We start from the raw sequence: 25708 nt of genomic DNA, 5'->3' as shown, positions 1-25708 counted from the left end.
ACATGATCAAATTTTCATCAAATTCAATACTTCACAAGACCTTTAAACACTTGCCAGTACTTTACAAATTTTATTGTCAAATTGCTTACAATACATGAAAGTCTTTGATTCTCTTAAAAGCAAATAAGAACATGTTCTTATTGATCTAAAATCAGACAGCTATTTAAAGAATAAATGGGATTCGAAAATATGGCACCAAAAACCATCGCAACCTAGCTGAGAATATTTGTTTGCGAGTCAATTCCATTATATGAATTAAACCCATGTATATATTCTGAGAGTTGTTATTAAATGGCGAAATGGAGGACAGAATAGTGAGGAGGATGGAATTGGCGAGAAAGAAGAGTGCAAGAAAGTCAGGGGTGGCAAAGTGATAGAATTAGAGAAGAAAGTGTTAGGTGAAGAAGATAGTGTAAGAATGTAGTAAGAAGGCATACAAACAATGGATAAAAGAAAATTAAAGTGAAAGAACATCTGAACAAGTATGAAGTGAAGGAAAGAGAAACTGTAAGTGTAATTAAGTGAATTGGATAGTTCATGTTTTTCAATGTTGTGGGTTGGGAGTAGCATCAGGGGTACTATAACTGTAGGAGTATTACAGAAATCAATTTATGGAAAGAGGTAATAAAAGAGGAAATTTAGGAGTGAAGTGAAGAGAGAAAGTTATATACGTAAATAAGTAGAGGACAGAATAGTAGGGAAATAGTAAGTGTTGTGTTGTAAAATAGAGAAAACAAATAATTTCGGAGAAAATAGCTGGAAAATAATGATTGAGAGTAGGTAGATTTGATGATAGAGAATAAAATAAATAAATAATATAAATTATTAAGGAAGGGAATATGCAATATTTAACAGGAAAGCGAGAAATGGAAGGGAGACAGTCTAGGTATGAGAGAGAGAATAGAATAGGATAAATAGGGAAGAATAGATAGCAATTCAGTTAAAACAGAAGAATAGGAAGTAATCAGAAAATACTTTGCAAATGAATATATTAATAGAAAAGAGTGATATGTATTAAAGGGATGGTGGATTGAAAAGCAGAAATGAGATGAGCCATCATAACACTATGAATTGTAAAGTTGGTTGACAAATATATCATATTCTGTAGAATACCACAATAAAATGAAGAAAAATAATGTATATGAAGAAATTGCAAGGCAGATATCTCGAGTTAAGTACCAGTACATGAATTTTTTTAATGAAGATTCTAATGTAAAACCTAGGCAAATACTAATTGTAAATATTTTGTTGTAAAACAATATGCAGTCGTAATATATTTCGTTTAGGATACTGTACAGTTAAGTAATACAAAAATTGTTTTGTATAGCCTAGTTCTCCAAAGAAATTACATATTAATATTGTAATATTTGGTAGATAGATCTACATTGGTTACAATGGACTTGAAGCACATGTTTTAAAATCTTGTTAAATCTTTAACAATATGGACAAATACAACCACACAGGCATATACAAACTCAAATGTAACATTTGCGACAACTTCTACATAGGACAGACAGGCAGATCATTTCAAACATGTTACAGAGAACACATCACAGCCATAACAAAATTACAAAACACTTCCACATATGGAGAACATCACAAATGCTAACCACACCTACGGAGACATCAACACAGACATGTAAATTCTACACATCCAACCACAAACCAGAAACTAAACACACTAGAACAATACAAAATATACAGACACACAAAAACACATCCAAATGAAATTCTCAACACAACTCAATTTCAGAACACATACATTGTTTGACTCTACATTACACTACACAAACACACCCCCACAGGAAACACAAACAAAAGGCGCCAAGACCAGCAACAACCAGTTCTGAAGATGGCTGATAGCAGACTGAAACATGTTAACTAGGTAATGTAAAAATTTAACACGTGAAAGACACACAGTACGTTTTCCGAAGTAATATAATGTTAAAAAGTTGTGTAATCAAGATTTATATGTGTAATATGGAATAGGCTTTAACAAATCTGTTTCAATATTGATCAATCTTTGGCAGTCTTTAACAAGTTTTCTTGCAAAGTATTGAATTGGAAGAAAAATTTGATCATGTACAAGTAGATTAATAATAATTTTAAAATGAATAAATCTCTGTTACTTACCATTATTGTATGATGAGCCATTATCCTGAAGAAGAGTCCCATTTTCCTGCTGTATGGATATTGTAATGATGGAAGTTCGCGGATGATTTCTCAGTATGCTTAGTCATAAAAATGACCTTTCAATTTTTGAAGAAAGAAAAAAAAAAATATCATTAAATACAGAACATTCCAAAGATACAGAATGATAATGCCTCACAATACAGTGAGGTAAAATTCGGCAAATTTCTAGAGATGACATAAGGAACCCAGATGAACATTTTTTTTTTTTGTGAACCAATACAGGGTTATTAAAGCTTACAAGGGAACTGTTAATGAGTTCACGTCAAAACCTCCAAACTGTATAAATAGATCTCCACAGCAGATAAAGCAAATATTTAGATGCCCATATTAACTGCAAGGTTGAATAACACATTATTAAGAAAATTGAATAGCCCCTAACCTTGGGTAGAGCTCATTCAACTGGTGCAATGAATTGTGTGCATGGTCTTACTTCAAATGCCACGTGACAGATTCAGGGAAGATGACAACTCAACTATTCCAAATATACTCCTTTGTTTTTTAATTTAACATTCCAAGCAAGTTTTCACATTCTTACAGTTTGTATGGGAATCTAATTTTTTATACATGATAGTCCAACATGATTGCTCTAAGTTAGATATGGTTTGTTTCGGAAAGTATGTATGCTGTAAGGAACACATGAAGTCTCAATAAATAGATAGTCTTTCCAAGTTTATTAAAAATGCCACATATATACAGAGATGACCACATACATATGTGTTGATTATTGTTAGAAAATTGTGATGTCATAGCCATGGAAAGCTTTTTTTATGATTAGTCTATCATTAAGTAAGGAACTATTAATGAGAAATATTAACATGGTACACATCATTTGATAGTCATAGTTTCAATTTTTAAGTTTCGGAAAACGTATTATTTCTGTTTCCATGAGAGAAATTATTGGAAAATGGCAATTCTATAACATAAATCTTTTGCATTCTGCAGCTTTTGAAAACAAATTCAGTAAAATTGGTTCGTAGATATTTCCGAAATGACCTATCACATTATTGGATTGGATGTGTTAATACTGCCGATTTGGCTTATTGCTCTTGGCCTCCCAGGTCACCAGACTTGGCATCATGTGACTTCTTTCTTTGAGGTTATGTGAAAGATGCAGTTTATGTGCCACATCTACTCCAAGACCTTCAAGAAGTAAGATATCTGATCATTGCTGTGATTGCATTTATAAACAGAGATATTCGAGAGAGTGTTGCAAGAATTTGACTATCGTGTTGATGTATGTCACGTAACAACTTACTTAATAATAATCATCATATGAAAGTGTTACCATAATTTTGAAACATGGTACACTCTCTTCCTCTATAAAAACCACACATTTTATGTTCTAATAAATATTTATATATTGAATGAACTTTCAAAAGATGAACAATTACATTTTAACAAGGTACTGAAACACAACAAAAACATAAATAATTTGAAAACAATATATCAACAGTGCACTGAAACAACAAATTTAATACGTACAACGTTAAAAGTCTAATGCACAGATGAGAGCTACTCCACGCTTGATCCAGTGGCTCTGCTCTTTGTCGCTTGGGATCTCAATGGTCACCACGTAGTTGGTTGAGTGTCCAGTTGTGGACAGGGTGCCTGCTCTTGTCAGAGTCTTGTATACAGGACACTCGTATATACCTGTCTGCGGTGGAATCCTGTTTGCTTCTGGTAAGAGCCAGATAACTGGCATATCTAACACACAACACAGTAAGTTAATACATTCATTGTACCACATTATTACGAATTTATATTAGTGTGTAATAATTAGATACAAAATCAATGACTAAACAGTTTGAGTATCAAAATTAGTATTATATAATCACAGAATTAATTTTATTATATGAGTATATGCAGGTCTATTTTTCAGTCAAAATGGAATGACATCTCCACAATATTTCTCTTGAAATTGCTCAATCCAGAACAGCATCTCATAACTGTCATAAACAGGGTGACCATACTGTACGTACTGTTTTCACTGGTACAGTCCCCTTTTTTTACGTTGTTTCGCCCATCCTGTCGGTTTTCTATTTTGTCCCGTTTTTTCAAACGTTTTTGCACGTTTAATTTTATTAAACACAACATTTTGTTGGTACATATATGGCAATATAACATTTAATGACCTTGTATGTACGTAAACTCATTGGGAAGAGCAAAGAAATAAGTTATTAATTTCTAAGCTCCAGTCATTCAATTCCTACTCCACTTGGTTCCTCCTGCCACCTCTCCAATTCCCTCCATGCACATGCAATTTGTTGTTGTTGTTGTTGTCTAGTGCCTAGCATCTGGCAATGAAGCCATTAGCAGTCGTGCTTTCCAATACTTTTGAACTGTAGTTTCTTCTGATCTTAATGCTTCACAGGTTTTCAAGTGATCTTCATTCATTTCTGCTGGATCGTTACACAGGACACATATGGGTGAAGCTGAGATACCTATTCTGTAGAGATGACTTGCTAGACAGTCATGATTTGTCAATAGTCTGAAGGCTGCAACTGCTGTTTTCCTTGGTCTCTGGGGGATTATATCTGGGTTGGAAAGTAGTGTAATCCATTTTTTGTCTTTAGCATTTGATGCTATTTCTTGTAGGTATGAATGAGAAAATTTTCTAGTGCTCAAATGTTTTATTGAGGAATATGAGAAATTAAATTTAGACTTTTGTTTTATTGTTGTGCCTTTCTTTGCAAGTGTGTCTGCGGTTTCATTCCCCATGACTCCACAGTGTGCTGGAATCCATTGGAGATGGACAATCTTATTAACTTTTTGGAGTTGTGTTAACATTTTGTAGCATTCTCTTATTTTTGTTGACTTCTTTGTAGCATTTGAACATATTCCCTGAATTGCAGCTTTAGAATCTGAAAGAATTACTGTCTTATTGTATTTATTTAAGGAAAGATTTAATAATTGTCGGAGAGCAATGTGTATAGCCTCTATTTCACCATCATAATTTGTTGTGTCTCTGCCAACAGAATGATAAAAGGAAAAATGTGTACATGTAACCCCAGCTCCTGTAAGGTTTTCTGTGGTGGATCCATCGGTATATATGTGTAGCCATTCTTCTGTAGGGTATCTAGTATTGATCGTTTCTTTTGGTGTGTCTGATTTACTTATTTCCTCTGTTAATTCCAAACTGAAGGTAGGTTGCAATAATTCCAATGGATTTTCTCTTATGAGTAAATTTTCTCTGGTGTTAGGAATGTTCAATTTGGATTTAATCTGTGTTACCTTTTCTAGAAAACTACTATAAGTGTTAAGGATTGAGGATACAATTTGTAAAATACCAGTACTTTGCTATATCTTCCCGTAGCTGTGTCATTTTCAGATTCTGTGTTGGTCAGTGTGATAATGTTGTAGGCATACCACATTTGTAAGTGATCTAGTGATTGTTAATGTTTGTGAGAGTTTAAAATGTTTTCAAAACATTGTCCCAACTTCTGAGCACTGGGTTACTATCTTCACAAAAATGGTCAATAAAAATATTTCTTTTTATCTCCTATCAAAAGTTGTAAAGTTGTTTTGTGTTTACTGAACGCTTCAGCAGCTGTTGAAAGTCTGTTTTCCATGATGAACAATGTCTGGACCTCTGAAAAGTCTGGGTTAAATGTTTTACTCCCAGATCCTTGTTGATAAATAGAACAAAATTTAATCGCAAATGTCATGAATTGTATAAGTTCTTACGAGAAAAGAAACAAGCAGTGAAAGATTGACAGTTCTGAGAAGTACTTCTGGAGCAAAACTAAAAATGAGTACAGACTTATCTGTATAATTGTATGAAAGTTTAGTGGAGTTGTTAAGTGAAAATTTGTATGCAATTTCTTTTGTTGGGTAAAATAAATACGATTAACAATAATGTAAATGAAAACAGCAGAAAAATGACAAATGTTGAAATATGTTGTAATTTTCATAACTAACTTTTAGTTTTCAGTAGTTTGTATTTGAAATTTCAATATTAAAAACCAAAATTAAAGTCTTAAGCTGTTTTTATTTCATGACATCAATAAATAAACCTTCCGTTTTGGACCTTCAGAAATATGGTCACCCTGGTCATAAACATATTTTGTTTTTATTTAAGTTAAATGTTTTACATAGATAAAAAAAAAAAGATATTTCTTTCCTACATTAATTTTATGATAATTAATTGTTTCATATGGAACATATGCGACAATATCAAAGAAACGTTTTCTTTTTCTTTCTGTAAGATGGAATGTTTAAGTGGCATCTTACATTGGTTATAAAATTCATTAAAACTTCAAGTTCTTTCCTTTATGATTATGCTGAGATGATGATTCTTAACACTCAGTGACCTATGAATATTTGAAATCACACAATTACCAACCACTTAAATGTTCCACACATTAAGAGGGATTCTAGAATTCCCTGCCATATTTTTCTACACCAGAGAGTAAAGTCAGCTGCGTTATTGGTATTGGAACAAGTTTATGACGGTTTTTTAAAGAGTAACACAGCATAAGGAATTCTTGAATACATTACTGCTACACTATCAATATGCCTAATTTCTCAAAATTATGGAAAATACTGTAAAACAGGTATCAAACATGAACACCAAATAACCATTTTCGATTGAATTAAATTTCTTGGTAAAAATATTGACAATTTCTGTAATTTGTGGAAGTGAGGTTTTATAGGATTCATACATTCGTAGAGGCAGTATAATATTCAAAACAATTTATGTCTATCTAATCAAGTACATATGAATGTCACTAAAATGAGTGAATATTTATATTGGCTTCAATGAAAATTAAATCGGTTACAGTTGAAAATGGTCATTATTGGGTTGACTACTGATCGAGGTGGCCATTTTAGCAGGTTTACTGAATTTTTATGAAATCCTACATATCAAAGACCTAGCAATGCTTTGTGAGAATTTTTTAAAGTATAAAACACAAATCTTCCATAAGATAGTTATTTTTGTAATTCATATCACATGGGTGTACTAAATGCTCTACCTGTATAAAGTTCCTTTGGCTTCGATTCTGCGAGAATTTTCTCATCACTGTCCCATTGGGCTCCCTCCAGAAACAACCCCCATATGCAGCAGCCATCATCTGGGCGCTTCTTGGGAGACTGAGTTAGCACCTTAAAATATAAGTCATTTATCATTTTTTACAAGGGAAGTTACGATTAAACTGATACCAAATTATAAGCCTTAAGTTTTGTTTTCAAGTATAAATAGTGTACACACATTGATCTCTTCTAGAGCTTTCCTGATAAATATATTTCTTAAAGCTCTAACTCAACTACATGAATGGAATACATCAAATTTGATGACACTCAATTTAAGCAAAAGTAACTACCAAATATTTTCACTTGGTAAAAAAGAAAGAAAATTCAATATCCAATACAATGACCAACACCTTCCTAGGACTTATGAATCCAAATATCTTGGAATTATTTTCGATAGTAAGTTAACATGGAGCAACCATTTGAAATACATTTCTGAAAAAGCTCGTAAAAGATTCTCCCTTCTAAAAAAGACTAGCAGGAAAGAAATGGGGATGCTCTAGGAATACTTTGAACACTACATACAAATTGTTTATACAGCCAGTGCTGACATACTGCGGAGAAATTTTAATTACTTCACCTTTCATAAACGAAATAGAATATGTTCAAAACCAAGCTCTCAGGCTCATTACTGGTGGAATCAAAACAACTCCAATAGATTCTATGAGATTCCTCACTAATATTAACAGCATCAAAATGACAATAGAAGAAAAAGCACTGATTCAATATGAAAAACTTACCAGATTACCAGGAAACAATTGGCATTCATACAGTCCTCTCTGTAGATTGAAAACTCAAACAAGTTTCCTATCCATGGTTCAAGAATTAAAACAGAAAATCAATATCCCGAATTTAAAAGAAATCTTACAAATTAAACCAAACCCTTTAACTCTATTAAGTATAGAATATAATCTAAATTTAACAGAAGAAATACTGAATTCAGAAGTAAGCACTGAAATAATGAAACAATTGTCTTTAGAGACAATTAACATTAGGTACCCTCCACAAAACTGGCTTCATTTATACACCGACGGATCCTTGATCTCCAGAGAACAAGGTGCCGGTGCAGGTGTTACGTGCTGTCTCTTCTCACTTTATAGATCTCTTGGATATGGAACAACAAGTTTTGATGGAGAAATGGTTGCAATAAGTGAAAGTCTCAGGAATCTTCTATTTCACATCAATAAATTTAAGAATGCAGTTATATTGTCAGACTCCAAAGCAGCTATTCTATCAATAGTCTCTAAACACACACCTTCATCTCAAACAGCAGAAATAACTAAAATGCTCTCTCAATTAATATCACTCAATAAAAGAATTGTATTCCAATGGATACCATCCCATTGTGGAATCCTGGGAAACGAGAATGCGGATGCACTAGCAAAGAAGGGCAGCACTGCTACTTACAGACCTGTTACTAAATCTACATATTACTCTGTGAAAAGATTTATTAAATCTACATACTTAGACTTCAACAAACAAAATTTCATAACACAATCCCAAGGGAAAAAATGGAACTCTCTGCATCATAATCCACAGTTAATTCCCGATTTACCACGAAAATGGTCTGTAGCTGCATTTAGATTGGCAACAGGCCATGATTGTTTGGCCAAACACCTGCATAGAATTGGAATATATCAGTCCCCTAACTGCCCATTGTGCAACTCAAACCAAGAAATGGATTCGGAACACCTCAAAATCTGTGCTTCAGTGGCTGCGCATGATAATATCTTTGAAAAATATTGGAGTGCAAGAGGTCAAATGACTTTATTGTCAAATGCCTGGCATTAGAAAGCAACAACAACATATTTCTTTCAGCAAAAACTGGGCCGTAATTGTAAAGTTTGCAGAATGGTTTAGCTTTTTAATTTCATTCACTTGCTTAAATTGTGTTAGTAAATAAAACTAGGTTATTATTATTATTATTATTATTATTATTATTATTATTATTATTTAATGGAGCTCTAAGTAGATTCCAGACAACATTAGAAACACTCTAAATACAGAAAAAATAATAACAAACTTAGAAAACAATGGGCTCAAATGGTTCGGGCATCTACAAGATTGCCATAAAGTGTGTTAAATGTAAAAGTGAAAGGAAAGTGACCAAGAGGATGATCATGGGAAAGGTGGAGAAATCAGGATAACCCTACAGTCCTTTTGAGGGACGAATCTTGAGCATATGAAAGGAAAAAGTCCTCTACTATTTTGTTTCTTGCTACTTAGATTTACCAGAAATAATTATTTTACATGATGAATTTTGATCTCATTAGCTTTCAAACACATTTAGAAATACACATTTCATAAACGTCTTTACATTAGAGTTCTCGGTTCCAACAAATAATTTTGCATAATGTTCCTGTCGCGTTTATGATTTAAGAGTATTTTATGATCTAAATATAAATAAATCACAAGTATGGATACATGACAACACTGTTACCAGATGCGTGTTTCAACTCAATACTTGACTACTGCAGGATGTAAGGACAGTCATCTCGTGAAAAAGGTATGATGTTGGCATTGACCACATGACCATTCCCACTGCTGCGGTGAAGTGAAGTGGTGTTTTCATGTATTGGCAAATGCCGTTGTACACCATGTCCTGCTTAGAGGAATCGAGAAATAAATGCTCGCCATTTAAAATCAGATAAAGATATTGTTGTGATTTACATCTGACAAAATGTAGAAACTGTCCACGTTTATGCAACAATGGTTTAAAAACAGCTACATGTTCATGCGTATGTGCACCAATGTTTAATGCGGGAACAAGTCTGGTGCCATTCAGTAGATAAGTAGAACATTCCATCATTGGACTGTTCTTCTTCATCAAGGCGACAGTCACAGGGAATGTGTATCTGGACATGTTGCAGAACTTTTGTTGTTGATCAACTCCCTCCAGGATCTGTTTTTCAGCCCCCATTGCTATGAAGCAGTGCATGACTTCTGGAATGCAAACTTTCCCAATAGGTTGATCGGAAAATGAGTTCCCCTTGCCTGGCTAAGTGGCTACCTAAGACACCCGACCTGACCTCCCTCTGACTTTTTTTCTGGGGCTTTGTGAAGGGTTTTGTGTACCAACGTGGTAGAGTTGACACATTGGAAAAACGCAACGCATTACAAATGCAGCTGCGCTAGTCGCTCCACAAATGTTACAGAACACTTGGCGGGAGGTTAAGTACGTTTAGACGTCTGCAGAGTAACTCGAGGCACACATATCGAGTTGCATTGACCATTCTCCGAAACTCGGAGAGTTTTTACATCAAGTTCTGTAAAAAGTTATGTTATGAAACCATACACCTGAAATTATCACATATTTCTCGATCTCTCTAAGCGGGACACGGTGTATTTACTGCGGCGTTGCAAATTTTAATAGAAACAAAGTCGATTTTCCACTAAATAAAAATAAATAACGCAAAATCCAAAGGGAAGTTCTGTTCACTTCTGTGATATTACTGTCACTGAATACCTTTCACCTTGTATGAAAAACAAAAGCATGGAAATACGGGGACAATTGAAGGTTTATTTGAAACAGACTTTCTGAGATGAGGACTCAATAAAAGGATGATTCTTATTATTTTACCACTACCACTAAGTTCTTAACCATAAAAAGTTTATCCTTTTTTATTTATAAATTTTTCCAATATATCTAAATTAATAGTATTAATAATATGATGTTCAAGTAAATTTGATAGAGACAAGAACACTTCTGATACCAAACATATATCAAATACAGGGATTTCCTAAAATCCAAACTAAATTGTCAGCAAAAATTTGAGAACATCTTAATAAATCACAAATACTGAAAACTCGCTGAAAATGTTTACAAGAGATATAGAACAATAAGCAATATATGAAGCTGGAAGCTCATATTAAGAAGTAAAAAGTATTTCCCCTAGAGGAAATAATGATGTAAGTGAGATCCATTTTGTTAATTATACTTTGAGCTATTTGAAATTTCATACCTTGAATCCAAAATCGATTGCATCAATTGATACAACGTATTTCCTTGCGAAGTTTTGTAGTGTTCCAGTAAGGAAGGCTTGAGGGAAGTAAAAACCCGATATCCAGAATACAGGTGGAATTCCTTTCTCTATCCATTCGTTTAAAAACTGAAGTCTTGCTTTTAAGTCATTTACCCATGAACCTGAGTACAAAAACATATAACAAATTTCAATTCAATGAATACCGTATGTAATAAGAGTAAACTGAAAAAAAAAAAAAAAAAAAAACAAGACAAAACAAAACAAAACAAATGAAATATTTTAAATTATCATTAATAATATCTAAAACAAATTATTATACAGCAATTCAATTTTCTACTAAACGAACTATTTCGTTGATCCAATACCTGTATTTTCTGCTTGTGTTCTGATTGTATAAGGCATGGATAGCTAACATTTTATTATAATGTGGCACATTTTTGGTATCATAGGAAATTCAGACGACTTCTACAACCACCAGAGCATGATGCTTTAGATCATGTGGCTGTGAGATACTTCATAACCACCATTTGAATCGGTGAACTACTTTTAGGCATGTCCTGTATTTAAGTATAAGTCTAATTGAAGAGTACAGGGAAAAACCAATCAAAGTCACCATTCTCTTAAGGGTGACGTCATCTTCTAATTTAGTATATTAGTGCAAAATTTATTGTTGTTCCTAATAAAAAAGTAGGAAAGGAAGCCTTTATCCGTGGTAATAATTCTCCTTTACCAGTTTTGATAAGAAAAAATACTAAAGTTTACAGTAATGTACTGTACTGAATTAGACATCACCTTTATGAGAACTGTGATTTTGATTGTTTTCCCCCTGTACTCTTCAATTGTTAATTGTAGGCAACAATAGAAATCTGTTTTTAAAGTACTAGCAACAAAGTTACAAAATACGAGGTGCATCCAGAAAGTAAGTTTCTTTGGGGCCGTTTAGAGAAATAAAACACAATTTCATGAAACAGATACAGCTATTATTGAGCTATTTTTCAACATATTCTCCACCCGAATTGAGACTTTTTCCATTTTTTTCTGTGGATATTTTCATGTCCTTATCAGCATACAAATTCACAATCATGTTCAGTAGCAATGATGAACAATTACACTGTTCGGTAATGTCTTAACCAGCAGATCAAGTCCATGACTCCTACAGTGATACTCTACAAAGCAAGTAATCATTGGAACCTTTGGAGTTGGCACTGGCTAGGGTTGCCAACTCTAGAGGACGAAATTCAGGACACATTAAAAAAATAAAAAAGCATATAAACTTATAATGAATTTCAATATAAATACAAGCTCAATTAATCAATTAGAGTTATCTTCGTCTTATTATTAGATTGTAGCGGTGCAGCCCTATATTAAAGAACATGCCATAAGTCTGTACACATTTAAAAACACGGGGACTGATAATTAATTATACATGTCTCTACATTCACTACATTAACACTGTTTGAAAGAATACTGTTGCTTTCTTTGTTTTTGTTTATTAGTTCTATGTTGAAATATAATAAAAAAATTCTCTACATGACATATTAAAGTTCATCTTTACTAAGAGTTCTGATTTTATAAGTTCTGGCCTCATCCGATTCCTCTCGTCAGTTCAGAGATTCTTTATTCAAAAAAAAAAAAACTCGCTTCACATGAGCATTGCTAATTGGAAAAGAATGTACGTGTTCAGCAATTTTCTTTAAGTTTGGCACACTACATGTCTTCAAAACAGTGTCGCAGCATTCTTGAGGAGTTGATAGATCTTTCAGTATTGGCATCATCTGTTTTAATAGGCAATACTCTTAGTACAATGCAGCACCATTTTTGAAGTCGAGTTCTGTATAACATGGATTATATTCACAATTTCAGTAAGGACATTGAATGTGAAAATATCATTAAGGTTTAGAAAAGTGATTTTCTTAACTGAAGAACAGTAATCAAACCATATTTGTAAATAGTCAAACAAAAACTAACAGTGTTTCCCTCTTAAAGAGATGCATACCAGAATCATTCAAGTTATTCAAATGCAGATTTACTATCAAGCCATGTCACCAATGAGCACCACGAACTCGCTTCTGTGTTCTATTCAAAGAGCTTATAATATATACAAACTCTTTGCTTCTATTCACCAAAAAGTATTCCGTATAATTATAAAATGTCTTTGGTAGCCATTGCAAACTACTTCAGATCTTTAATAATGAAATATCATTATGGCATTTCAGAATATAATATTGCAATGAACAAAATTCCTGACATTAAGCGACCTGAAAACAATTAAATTTTTTTCCTGCATAGAGGACTGATTTCCTGACAGTCCGGAAAAATTCCGGACATTTGACAACCCTAGCACTGGCACAAGAACCCAGTAACAAAATATACATCGAGCTAACTTTTCCCACTTGCTACTTACTCAGAGGTTTGAGAGAGGGATATGCCCTGTTGGCCCACAGTGCTGGTACTCTGTTGGTGAAGAGACTTTCAGACATGTCCTCTAGTGCAGCAGACATCACAACTATTCCCTTCAGAGCATTCAGTAGTTCTTGGAGTGAGGAATGAATGATTACAATCAACCTGTTGTAACGTAATACTTCCTGAACTAAAACAGTGTTGAGAGATTCTTCATACATTACAGGATACCTGCAACATAAGAAGTGTACCTTCTTAGTAGGATTCCCAACTTTTGTTCGATGAAATCCAGGACAACTTATATGAAAAAAATTATTGAATCAAAAACGATAATTTAAGAGCAATTAGCAAAGTTATTTTTTGGGGGGATATAACATTAAATAATCTTTTGAATGAAGTACAACTCACCACATTTTAATTTAATTTAGGTAATAGTGAATATCATAGCCTACATGCTATTCACTAGACCGTGGAACTTCATGCAATGACATGTTTTTATTGATTTCGCATAATGAAAAGTACGAATGGATCTTTGTCAATAATGATTTTTACCATTCGGATGAAAACTTTATTTTACATAAATGCATATTTCGAGGGTTTTCCCTTTTAAATGCATATATATATTTGTATTTTGCATATTTAAATGCATATATTAATATCTTTACTTGCATTGGCGGCTCGTGAACTTGTGGATTGGGGGCACTGCAGTAGATTTTGGTATATACAAATTTCATTTCAATCTTCTCCGCGAGGGAAAATTGAGAAAAATTAATATTCTGTAATTCACACACACTCATGCTTGCACATTTGCACTGGTTAAGTTACAGTACTAAGATGTCACACCAAAGCAACACTCGGATATACTGATGGTCAACAATTTTAACTGGAAAGAGGTCTCTTTCGTATTTTACATGCTATATCAAAAGGATTCTACTCGCACAAACATTTTGAGTTAAGGAGGCTGGATATATAATAATAAGGCAAAAGAAGATATTAATTTCGTTATATTAAATCGATAAGATTCTACAACAATAAGTATGTGAAGAGAAAATAAAAATTTTGTCATTAAGTTTCAAGGGAATAGAGAATCCATTTGACGCAGCATTACAATAGCTTGCAGCCTGGCTCTGCAAGCCACTGCAGCGAAATATGGGTTTTAAACAGCGGCAGTTTCCCTCTGTTTCCCTTCACCTCTCTACCCCCTGACCATGCAAGACACACTCTCTATGAGCTGTCCCATCCTGCAGACCCCAGGACGACTTTGAATGCAGTGTAAATTCCAATACAGTCGATGCGCAAAAATATTATGCATCAGATAATAGTACATATTCCCGGCCAGATGAAATATAAAGCAATTTACTTAAGAAAAGCTATAAAAAATTATTCTACAAATTAAAATTAAAATTATTTTTATTTTCTTGACAAAGTAGGGAGTGCTGCAGCTCCTCAGCTCTTATGGGCGAGCCGCCCCTGTTTACTTGTTTTCCTCGATTTATTCTCTAATTTCAAAATTTCTCTCAGATAAAAATAATAATTATTTCCAAGGTACCTATATAAAAAAATATGTGAGAAATAAAATCAATAATTCGTTAATTAGTGTCGAGAAATGAAATTGCTGCGACCACAATGGATACTTATTCCTAAGACACCTCCGACAATAAAGTCAATTATAGCTAGATCATGAAATTGCTGTGATGACAATGCTACTAGTGCACTCTGATTTCCTAGAAACAAACACCTGCGACAATGAAGTCACGTGGAGTGTAAATTTTAATTTCAACAAGTTTTACTGCACAACTAAACTTACAAGCATGCACCAGTCACATCTTGTGATGTCGAGAGATCATTCTGGATATTTAAATTAATTCTGACAGATAAGAGAAGTTTCACAGTGAAGAACCTGGAGAATCGTTGGTTGTTTATTGCCATAATAATTACGGAACTAATAAAAAGGTTAAAAAAAGCTGGGAAGTTAGAAAGTTAAAAATGTACCAATTCAAAATATGTTTCTGAATATCTTTATGATATCTTTACTGTGTTAACTTTTGCAATCTACCTGTCTGGCTAGTTTCGAAGTGATATCCTTCATTGTCTGAAGCCTAGAGAAGATCCAGCGCTATCTTCTAGTTTCCTGTTGTGGTGAAGTATATTCATGATAGTGTCGAAAAGGATGTGTGTTTTGAAATTCAGTGATGTGATGTGGGTGTGTTTTTGTATGTTTATAAATTTCATATTCCCGATTTACCACGCAAATCGTCTGTAGCTGCATTTAGATTGGCAACAGGCCATGACTGTTTGGGCAAGCATCTGCATAGAATTGGAATATATGTCTCCAAACTGTCCATTGTGCAACTCAAATCAAGAAATGGATTCAGAACATCTCAAAATCTGTGCGTCAGTGGCTAACTATGACAATATCTTTGAAAAATATTGGAGTGCAAGAGGTCAAATGACTTTATTGTCAAATGCCTGGCATTAGAAAACAACAACAACATAAATTTCATATTGTTCTAGGGTGTTAAGTTTCTAACATCCAACAAAAAAACCAGAAATAGGCCTAAGACGTAATATTTTAGGTATCACTATTGCACTTGGGCCTAATTATCATGAAAAAATTGTATTATAAAAACATTATATTTCCTGTAAATATTATTACAATGAAGAAAAAACCAAGCATGTAGTATTACAAACAGCATAATGGGACATTCTGTAAAAATGATGATGATGAATCAATCTTCTTAATGTATCTAGCTGTTTGCTGACAACATAAAGTCCACCATAGTCCACTGTAGTCTATTCAGTTGTTGTTTTTCACGAGAAATGGAGGGTATTTTGATCAGTGTTCATTATAGATGCCTGTTGCTAGTAGCCAGAGTTGGGGTGTAGTCAATATATACTGCAGGGCTGTCTCTTCTGCAACTGGTACTGATGATTTTAATTTACTTCTTTTGTGGCTTATGGATGGGCAGTATAGAAGAATGTGTTCCAGATCTTCATCATGATTATTACACCACAGACAAGTAGGATTATCAGAAATATGAAATCGGTGTAGGTATAATTGTGTGACAGTGTGACCTGTTCTGGCTCTTGTTAAAAATGTTTGAACATGTCTGGGAAAGTTTTTGTACATTTCCAGGTCATTTGGTTTCCTTTGTACAGACTGTAATTTTTTTTTATGTAAGGATCATCTTCAAATTTATACAGATGGATCTCTAAATCCTAATAATGAGACATCAGGAGCAGGGTATTATATTCCAAAATATCTAGAAAGTTACTTCATACTATGTTCATCCTCCTCCAGTCTTGACACTGAATTGATGTTGCTCTTCAGTGTGTTACTCAAATTTCTGAAAAATCTATTTGCATACCTATACGCACATAGAATTATTCCAATTCAGAAACAACTAAGTAAACTAAAAAACTCCAAAAGTGATGATGATGATGATGAAGAAGAAATTTTAAATCATTCATTAAAAACAGGAATTTTATTAAATTGAGATGATTAAAACGAGGTTTTACTGTACCGGTATTACTATGTGTTCAGAAAACATTACTCCCCTCTATATGAATTATGATAGTGATGTGGCACACTAATTATAGAATATTATGGAGCAAGTATTTGCGTAAGAAAATGTTGTTGTTGTTTTCTAATGCCAGGCGTTTTACAATAAAGTCATTCGACCTCTTGCACTCCAATATTTTTCAAAGATATTATCATGGTCAGCCACTGAAACACAGATTTTGAGGTGTTCCGAATCCATTTCTTAGTTTGAGTTGCACAATGGGCAGTTAGGGGACTGATATATTCCAATTGCGTAAGAAAATGTAAACTCATCCCCAACCACCACTAATGAATGACCAGCAGTCACCATCAGATGATTGTTGAGCAAACTGTAATGGACATCTCTTTGTAGGAGCACCAATGGGGTCAAAATACTCACTTAGCAGAGATGGCGTCCAAGTCAAATACATCAGGAATTTCCTCATTAATAGTCTTCGCCAGAGAACTGGCCACCTCTTCCTGACTTTGGGCTGCTCCACCCACTACACGAGGCTGAAGTTCAAGCAGTGTTGCCAAGCAGCTGGAAGTCTCTCTCATAGCATAGCTGATGTCTGCATTGGGATGCAGTCCGAACAGCTCTGGGTCGTCATTTAGAGGAAGAGAACGGATGTAGTACAGAAAGTCGTCTAGCATTGCATCAGGAGCCAGCTGGAGAAGGAAAAAGGATATTTAAAATGAGCAAGCAAAATCTTATCGATACATAATACACCAGGCGTATTAAGGAAATAAGTAATACTGCCACCAACCAATAATGAATTAAAATATACACAGAACAATCACAGAGGCAATCAATATTTAGTTTCATATATCGTACCTGGTGGTAGACTCCATTTTTATCAAAGACATATTTTTCTGATACAACTTCAGCCTTATAATAATCTCTCAACATAAACATTATACAACGACGATCCCAGTCATCTGTAACACGTCCACCATAATTTATTTCACCTGCCGTGTAAAGTAGAACCTGTCAGAAACAGCAATAAAAGGAAATTACAGAAGGAAAGAAAACAAACACAATACAAATGCATATAAGACATATTTACAGTTAACAAAAATAGTACATCATATAAAATTAGAGGAAATCATTTTACATACGAACAAAGTAATAACACAAATAAGTGAAAAGATAAAGAAACGACATAGAAACAAACTAGCAACATTAACCCATAAACAAAAAACCAAATACAACACCACACACAAATTCCATCCTAAGATATTCAACAATACCAACGTAACATTCAGCCAAAATGAAACGAAATTACTTGAAAAACGACTAAAACATAACCTACAATATAACAAGACACCAAGAACACAACAAATGCATAATCAATGAAAGAAAACTAGTTGAAAAACATGTGAGAGAAAAATTAATAATAGATACAGTACAGTATCACTGATTTCACTGAAAACAAGCATGCTTGTTACCGATTTTGTGCCAAGTCTTAGGATAAACAACAGTGATGTACACATTATACTCGTATTAAGAAAGTAGGCTAATTTAGGTCCTAATGGTTATCGGTTCATAGCCTGTGACCACGTTCAAATGAGTTTCTCAATCCTATATTTTTATTCACTTTTAAGAAAGCACAAGACTTGCAACAAAAATTATAAACGGACAATATTAAATGTGTAACAACGAAAAAGTTAGTGAAAATAAATCTTGGTGCGAAAATTTAAAAACTAAAAATGTTATTCTTAGTTCTCCAAGAAGAACAGCAGTGGCTATCTTAGACTAGTAACTGAATGTGACTCTTTGGCAGCATTTCTCTTCAGAATTGGAATTTATACATCACCAAAATGTGTTATCTGCAGAGAAGAAGATTCAACTATGAACTTGCAGGACATATTAAACTGCAAAGCTATCAAAATTTCAGATAAAAGTGTCAATAACATCACAGATGTTTACTGGCATATATTATTAGAAAACAAATAGAGAAAATCCAATGGTTCTCAGTATTTGACTAATTAATTATTAAATATCAATTGTTAATTTTTTGTGCTCCATTGAATACTCATGTTTTAATAGCTTTGTTTTCTATAATTCTAATTCTTTTTGTAAAGTCTGTCAGTAATTATATTCACTTTTATTCTGCTAGTTTTTTTTTAATTTGAGGCTTGTTGACATTAAAAAAAAAAAAGGAAATAATACTGGACTATTTTAAAACAAGACTGTTTGAAAAATCATTTGCCCAAAGCAAGGAATATAACCATTAATGATATCTAAAATAAAAATGATACACATACTCACACATATAGGCCTACATTACTGGTGTGGTCCCTAGCAGTACAAGTATAACATCTACATATGCTGAACACATAACTAATACTAACCACACATACAATATTAAGCATACAAGGAAATAATTTATTACAGTTGTATGAACACAGTGTTCATACAACTGTAATAAATTATTTCCTTGTATGCTTAATATCTCATTTATGAACACTGTTGAATTTGACCTTACTTGTGTAAATTCACACATACAATAACATAAATACAGACATGGAAATCCTACACATACAACCCAAAAACCATAAACTCAACACACTAGAACAATATGAAATATACAGACACACTAAAACACACCCTGATCAAATTCTCAACACACAGATCAATTTCAGAATACACACACTATTTGACACCACATTTCAACACTTTTCAACAATCGAACGCACACACACAACAGGTAGCAAAGTTCGAGATGACGCCGAGATCTAGTAGGCTCTGAGGATGGTGTGAAGAAGCACCGAAACAGCTGTAAGCCGCACATGCTTACACAATTAACACGAGTAAGATCGCCATTTAATCAATTATTTATATAATATAGGTCTATACATATTCACACTCACGCGCACACATACACACAAACAAACAAACACACAAAATGCTATTTTGTCGTGACTTATACAGAGTAAGTAATGTCATTAATTTTAGAAGGTTATTCTTTGAGACATTTCAAACAAAAAAGTTTAATACAGTTTTGCTCATTTTTGCGTACTTTCCGAGATAAAAATTGTTTTATATTAAACATTTCATAGCATGTTTCGGGAAAGCAATTGATTAAATTCCCAATATGCTCAGTCAATTTAAGAGAGCAGTGTATTATGATAATAAATTATTAAAGAAATTTTAGTTTTGTCACTTAAATGTGCAGAAATTTGATCAGAACAGATGTAACTTTTCGTTCTACAAAGGAATTTTAAAATGTTACATTTGTTTCGATCAAATTTCTGCTTATTTATAGGACAAAACTGAAATTCTTCCAATCATTTACTATCATAAAACACTGCTCTCTTAAAATGACTGAGCATATTGAGAATTCAATCAATGCCTTTCACAAAACACCCTATGAAATGTTTCATATAAAACAATTTTTATCTTGAAAAGAAAGCAAAAACGAGCAAAATTGTATTACAATTTTTTGTTTGAAATATCTCAAAGAATAACCTCCTGAAATTAATGACATTACTTTCGGTTCACTTTGTATATCCACATTTATTTCAGTAATTTTTGGATAACTATGAATATTATTGTTATACAACCAGTGAAATGAAATACGTGTAGAACATTCAGATGATGCTGACATCCTGAGATAGTTGACACACCTACCTTGAACGGTACCTCCAAGTATTCCATCAGGAACATGTGCAACTGAGAGATGCAAATACGCAAATCGCCGTCTGTAAATTCGTATGGGATGTTAAAGCCCAAAGGTCCAAACTTGCGACGTTCCAAGCAGACTCCATGAAAGAGGCATAAGGAGAAGAGAAGCATTTTGAACGCAGGTACTTTCTCATTGTCAGACAAGAGGAAATCCTGGAATTCTGGTACCTGACTCATGTGGGCACGCAATAAATTTGCCTGTTGACAGAAATTACACATTAATGTCTAAAATGGAGTAGGTAACGGATTGCCTCTAAATGAGCTAATATGCATATTTTACACATAAAACACATTCACACATGCAAATGGACAGACATTTCTAATCTGAAAGATGGAAGTGTGTAAATGTTTCTCTTGCACACTATTTTGGAAGTTACCTGTCAATTGTGTGATTTTAATAGCTGTTTAACTACCTACAATAACAATGATTTGGGTTGTAAATATTCTTTCTTACTTCTCAGTACAGTAAAACACCTTTGATATGATATGATATGATATGATGTGATATATATGATATATGATATGATATGATATATGATATGATATGTGATATGATATGATATGATATGATATGATATGATATGATATGATATGATATGATATGATATGATATATTTATTCGTCCATCATATATCTGTAAGACAGACCTGTTACAATTCTGTATTACCCCAGATCTGCCTTACTTTACAATTTTAATCACCTTTGCCAAGTCTCACAATTAAAAAAAAAAATTAAAAATTAACAAAAACAAAACAAAAAAAACACACACACATACACACTACAAGATCAATTTAATACACCATCACTTTTAACTTTCTCTTCCCATTTCATCTTTACTATCATTGAAAATTTGCCCAATTTATTTAACTCTTTTATATTAGTTATATTACATATTTTCTTATAATATGTTACATATCTATTCATATTAAAAATTTATTATTTATCCATTTCTTCCTTGTATTGTCTGTTACTTGACATTCTAATAATATATGGAACTCGTCTTCTCCCATGCCGCAAAGGGGGCAGATATCCTTCTCCATGGTACCCCTCCTGTTTTTCAATTTCCATATTCCTAGTCTCCACCAAGCTAAGCCCATCCTCACCTTCCTATTATTTATTCTGACATATTCTTCTTGTTCCCATAACGTTTTATTGTTCCTATAGTTTCTTAATGTTCTTAATTTGTTGAGATTTTGTTATAATTCCTGTCTCGTAGTTTCATTACACCTCTCTTTTACGATTTTACAAATTACATTTAAATTCATTACTCCAATTTCCTCCCATAACCATCTTAGACCAATTGGATTTCAAATTTGAGTCCCAAAGAAACTGCAAACACTTCTTCCCAATGACTCTATCCTCCTTCTCCATAATATGACCTAAGAATTTTATTTTCCTTACTAGTATCGTTCCCATAATACTATCTATCCCCATTTCGAATCTAGCAGCTAGGTGAGAGGCATTCCACGGAATTCCTAGAAATTTCTTACAAAATTTAGATCTAATTCTATCAATAAGCTGGCTAGATAAATCATTGCCCCAAATTTATAATTATATAATATTTTCGATTCTACAATAGCTCTATAAATACTAAACAGGTTTTTTTAGCTCTATATTCTACCATTTGTTCAAGCACTTACTTATCTGTCGCAGTAAAACACTTTTAAGTTGACCATTGAACTTTTTTCATAAAAGCGGTCGCCTGGAGAAGTAGTCTTCTTAAAAAGGATTCAAAATAAAATGCTTTACAATTAAATAAATATGACTGTCTCAAATATGTGTGCTGTGGGCTGCATCAATTCAATAAAAAACAACTGTAGCTTACGTAAAAATTAACAATAATTTGTGTTTTATTAAATCCTATTCAAATAATGTAGTTAGTGTTTTTGAAGCACCTTGGGCGAATTGCTGTGTGAATAACTATCGGTTTTTCTTTCTCTCCACATAGATTCGCACAAAGACCGATTCGAAACTCCTAATTTCTTGAGAATATTCACATTTATTATTCTAAATCTCACCTTAATACCTCGTGGGGGTTCCACTGTCATTTTACTGCCGTTTTGCAGTATATACACAGGAAAGTATGGTGACGGGGTAGAAGTCAGCCAAATTCGAAACTCTTTATGTGACGTTTCAATTTTGATGTTCTCAATCAGCTGTTCCAATTGTGGCATCCAGCTTGGAGCCAAATGGCAATTCTGTAACGAAATATAAACAGCTTTGAAGTTTATCAAAAGAAAAAGAAAAAAAAAGTTGGGGAGACAGTGTACCAAGTGAAAATATCATCAGGCATTGTCACTTACTGAATTCCAACAGAAGGTTATTTTCCCTCCATTGGAGCATAGCAGTGAGCAGTAGCTTGGTGTGAAGGAAAATATATTCATAAGTATAGTTCATGGTACAGAATTATCATTATTTCTATTATCTTATTAACAGTAGTTCTACTGTTGCTTTCACTAGGTTTCAAACACAGGAATTCGTTTGATATGCAGATGATTGGCTCGTCGTATTTTTAACAGTGCATGGAAGAATTTGTACTTTATGAATAATTATAACTTACTTACTTACAAATGGCTTTTAAGGAACCCGAAGGTTCATTGCCGCCCTCACATAAGCCCGCCATCGGTCCCTATCCTGTGCAAGATTAATCCAGTCTCTATCATCATATCCCACCTCCCTCAAATCCATTTTAATATTATCCTCCCATCTACGTCTCGGCCTCCCTAAAGGTCTTTTTCCTCCTCCGGTTTCCCAACTAACACTCTATATGCATTTCTGGATTCGCCCATACGTGCTACATGCCCTGCCCATCTCAAACGTCTGGCTTTAATGTTCCTAATTATGTCAGGTGAAGAATACAATGCGTGCAGTTCTGCATTGTGTAACTTTCTCCATTGTCCTGTAACTTCATCCCGCTTTGAATAATTATAACAGCACAGTGAAATGTTTGACATGCTGTAAGATACAGTATTACTCAATTACGTGAATAAATACAACTTGCAAACACAATACATTACTTCTCATTTCATACCAACTGAAAAATATTAAAGAGGGGAAGTAAACATATCCCCGTCAACGCCATGAAAGATCATGGTAGTAGTTTCATGACCTTGGCATTAGAATGAGATAGTGTGGTCGGCACCACGTTCCAAACAACTTTTGACGTAAAATACGTCTTTTTCTGCAGCGAGAGTGGGTGTATGTACCAGGATCCATGATGAAACAAAAGATGGAAGAATTTTGAATGTTTACTGCAACACTACTATGAGTTAATGTTAGAAGCCGTTCCACAGTGGTTGAACCATGTCCTTGGATGCGCTGTGGACGAAAGAAAATGTGTCTCCTCCATAAGACTTCCACATGTTACCGCCCACGTAATCTCCACGAGATGACAAGGCCATGCTTTAACAATGATGGCACTGATTCTATTAGTAGTCAGACTATGAACCAACGTAACTACTCTCTTTCCAGCTAAAGATTGAAGTAAATGTAAATAAATGCACGTGGCTTAATGGTTCCTGATTGGCTATTGGACGCACAACGCCTCCAAACTCATGCTTCTCATCTTCTTCCTCATATTAAAATAGTTCCTTCTAAAATAATAAAATGTATAATATACATGGAATACGAGTGAATTAAACATGCTTATAAGAACACTTTCTTACGATTTAAACAACATGTTTATATTGGTAGTTTCAGACATTGCGTGTTAAATCATTGTAACGTGTATTATGGCAACGTGCATGCATAATAGGCATTAAATCCCTCCCAAGGTGACTTGCAGCTTCACAGAGCACATTAGCACAGCTGGTATAACACAGTGCGAGATTCAGTGTTGTCAACCTCAAATAAATTTCTGTATAATTAAAGAAATTCTCCACTCTTCAAAGAATAACATTTAATCACGAATCTACAGAAAATTAAAATCCACTCTTCCCAGTAGATAAATAATAAATATTAACCCTCTGTGAGCATTTTACGGGTTAGTTCAATGAATGTGTTGAAATGTCTGCAATATATCAGACGGTGGCTGCCCTGCGTGCTCACTAGCTGAAAATAATGCGCCCTGGTGGCTGCTTTGGTAGCTAGCTTGCGATTGCGGAGTAATACATTTCGGTTTTGTTTACGTCTACTTCAATCTTTAGTTGGAAATAGTTTAGTAGTACTGGTGGTGGTGGCATGGCATTGGCAGCAGCAGTGGTAAGGTGGCAGTGTAGTGGTGGCAGTAGTAGTGGTGGTGGTAGTAGTAGTAGTAGTAGTAGTAGTAGTAGTAGTAGTAGTAGTAGTAGTAGTAGTAGTAGTAGTAGTAGTAGTAGCAGTGGTGGTGGCGCCAGTTGTAGTAGGGTTACCATCTGTCCGGCAAAAGGAGGACATGTCCTATTTTTTTAATCATTTTATCCTGTCTGGCAGGCATTTAAAAAAAAATTGAAATGTCCAGCATTTCACATTTCAACTAGAATTAATATGAATATTGAATAATGTGCGATATTATGTATAGGATATCTAAACAAATGGTGAAAACCTATGAAAGAATTTAACTGCTTTCAATGGTTGAAGCTGGAGTACATTAACATGCATTGAATTCTTACACTCTAAAAATGTCACTATTCAGGATTCTAAGCTATTTTATCAATTTTATTCTGCAATGTACAAAGATATGCCAATCAAGTTAATTTGGACAAAGATTTAAGTTTAGATAAACAATGGTGCAAATTCTTAAATTCCAATATTTCTGCGAGCACTGAAAATTTATCAGAACTCTTAAAAATATGTCAATTCTATTCATTTATCCCAAGTCACAATGGAAGTGCTGAGAGAGTATTTTCCCTAATATCTGCTCAATGGACAAAAGAACGAAATCGCATGCTAACGAGA

General features: G+C 33.7%; 1 protein-coding gene across 1 annotated transcript in view; it reads right to left on the bottom strand.

The window, feature by feature from the left end:
• Window positions 1-2932: 2932 nt before the first annotated feature.
• Window positions 2933-25708, bottom strand: part of LOC138698450 (dynein axonemal heavy chain 1-like) — a 629600-nt gene continuing 606824 nt past the window's right edge. The window contains exons 26-33 of the mRNA XM_069824385.1: window positions 22852-23031; window positions 20780-21031; window positions 17981-18133; window positions 17546-17814; window positions 13609-13835; window positions 11184-11365; window positions 7167-7296; window positions 2933-3897 (exon numbers count right to left, since the gene is read on the bottom strand). Coding sequence (XP_069680486.1) covers window positions 3680-3897; window positions 7167-7296; window positions 11184-11365; window positions 13609-13835; window positions 17546-17814; window positions 17981-18133; window positions 20780-21031; window positions 22852-23031 — 1611 coding nt within the window. The 3' untranslated portion in view covers window positions 2933-3679. The remainder of the gene's footprint in view (window positions 3898-7166; window positions 7297-11183; window positions 11366-13608; window positions 13836-17545; window positions 17815-17980; window positions 18134-20779; window positions 21032-22851; window positions 23032-25708) is intronic.

Source organism: Periplaneta americana, chromosome 4 (genome assembly GCF_040183065.1).
Source record: "Periplaneta americana isolate PAMFEO1 chromosome 4, P.americana_PAMFEO1_priV1, whole genome shotgun sequence".
Classification (NCBI taxonomy): domain Eukaryota; kingdom Metazoa; phylum Arthropoda; class Insecta; order Blattodea; family Blattidae; genus Periplaneta; species Periplaneta americana.
This window is presented reverse-complemented; position numbering and strand designations above follow the sequence as displayed.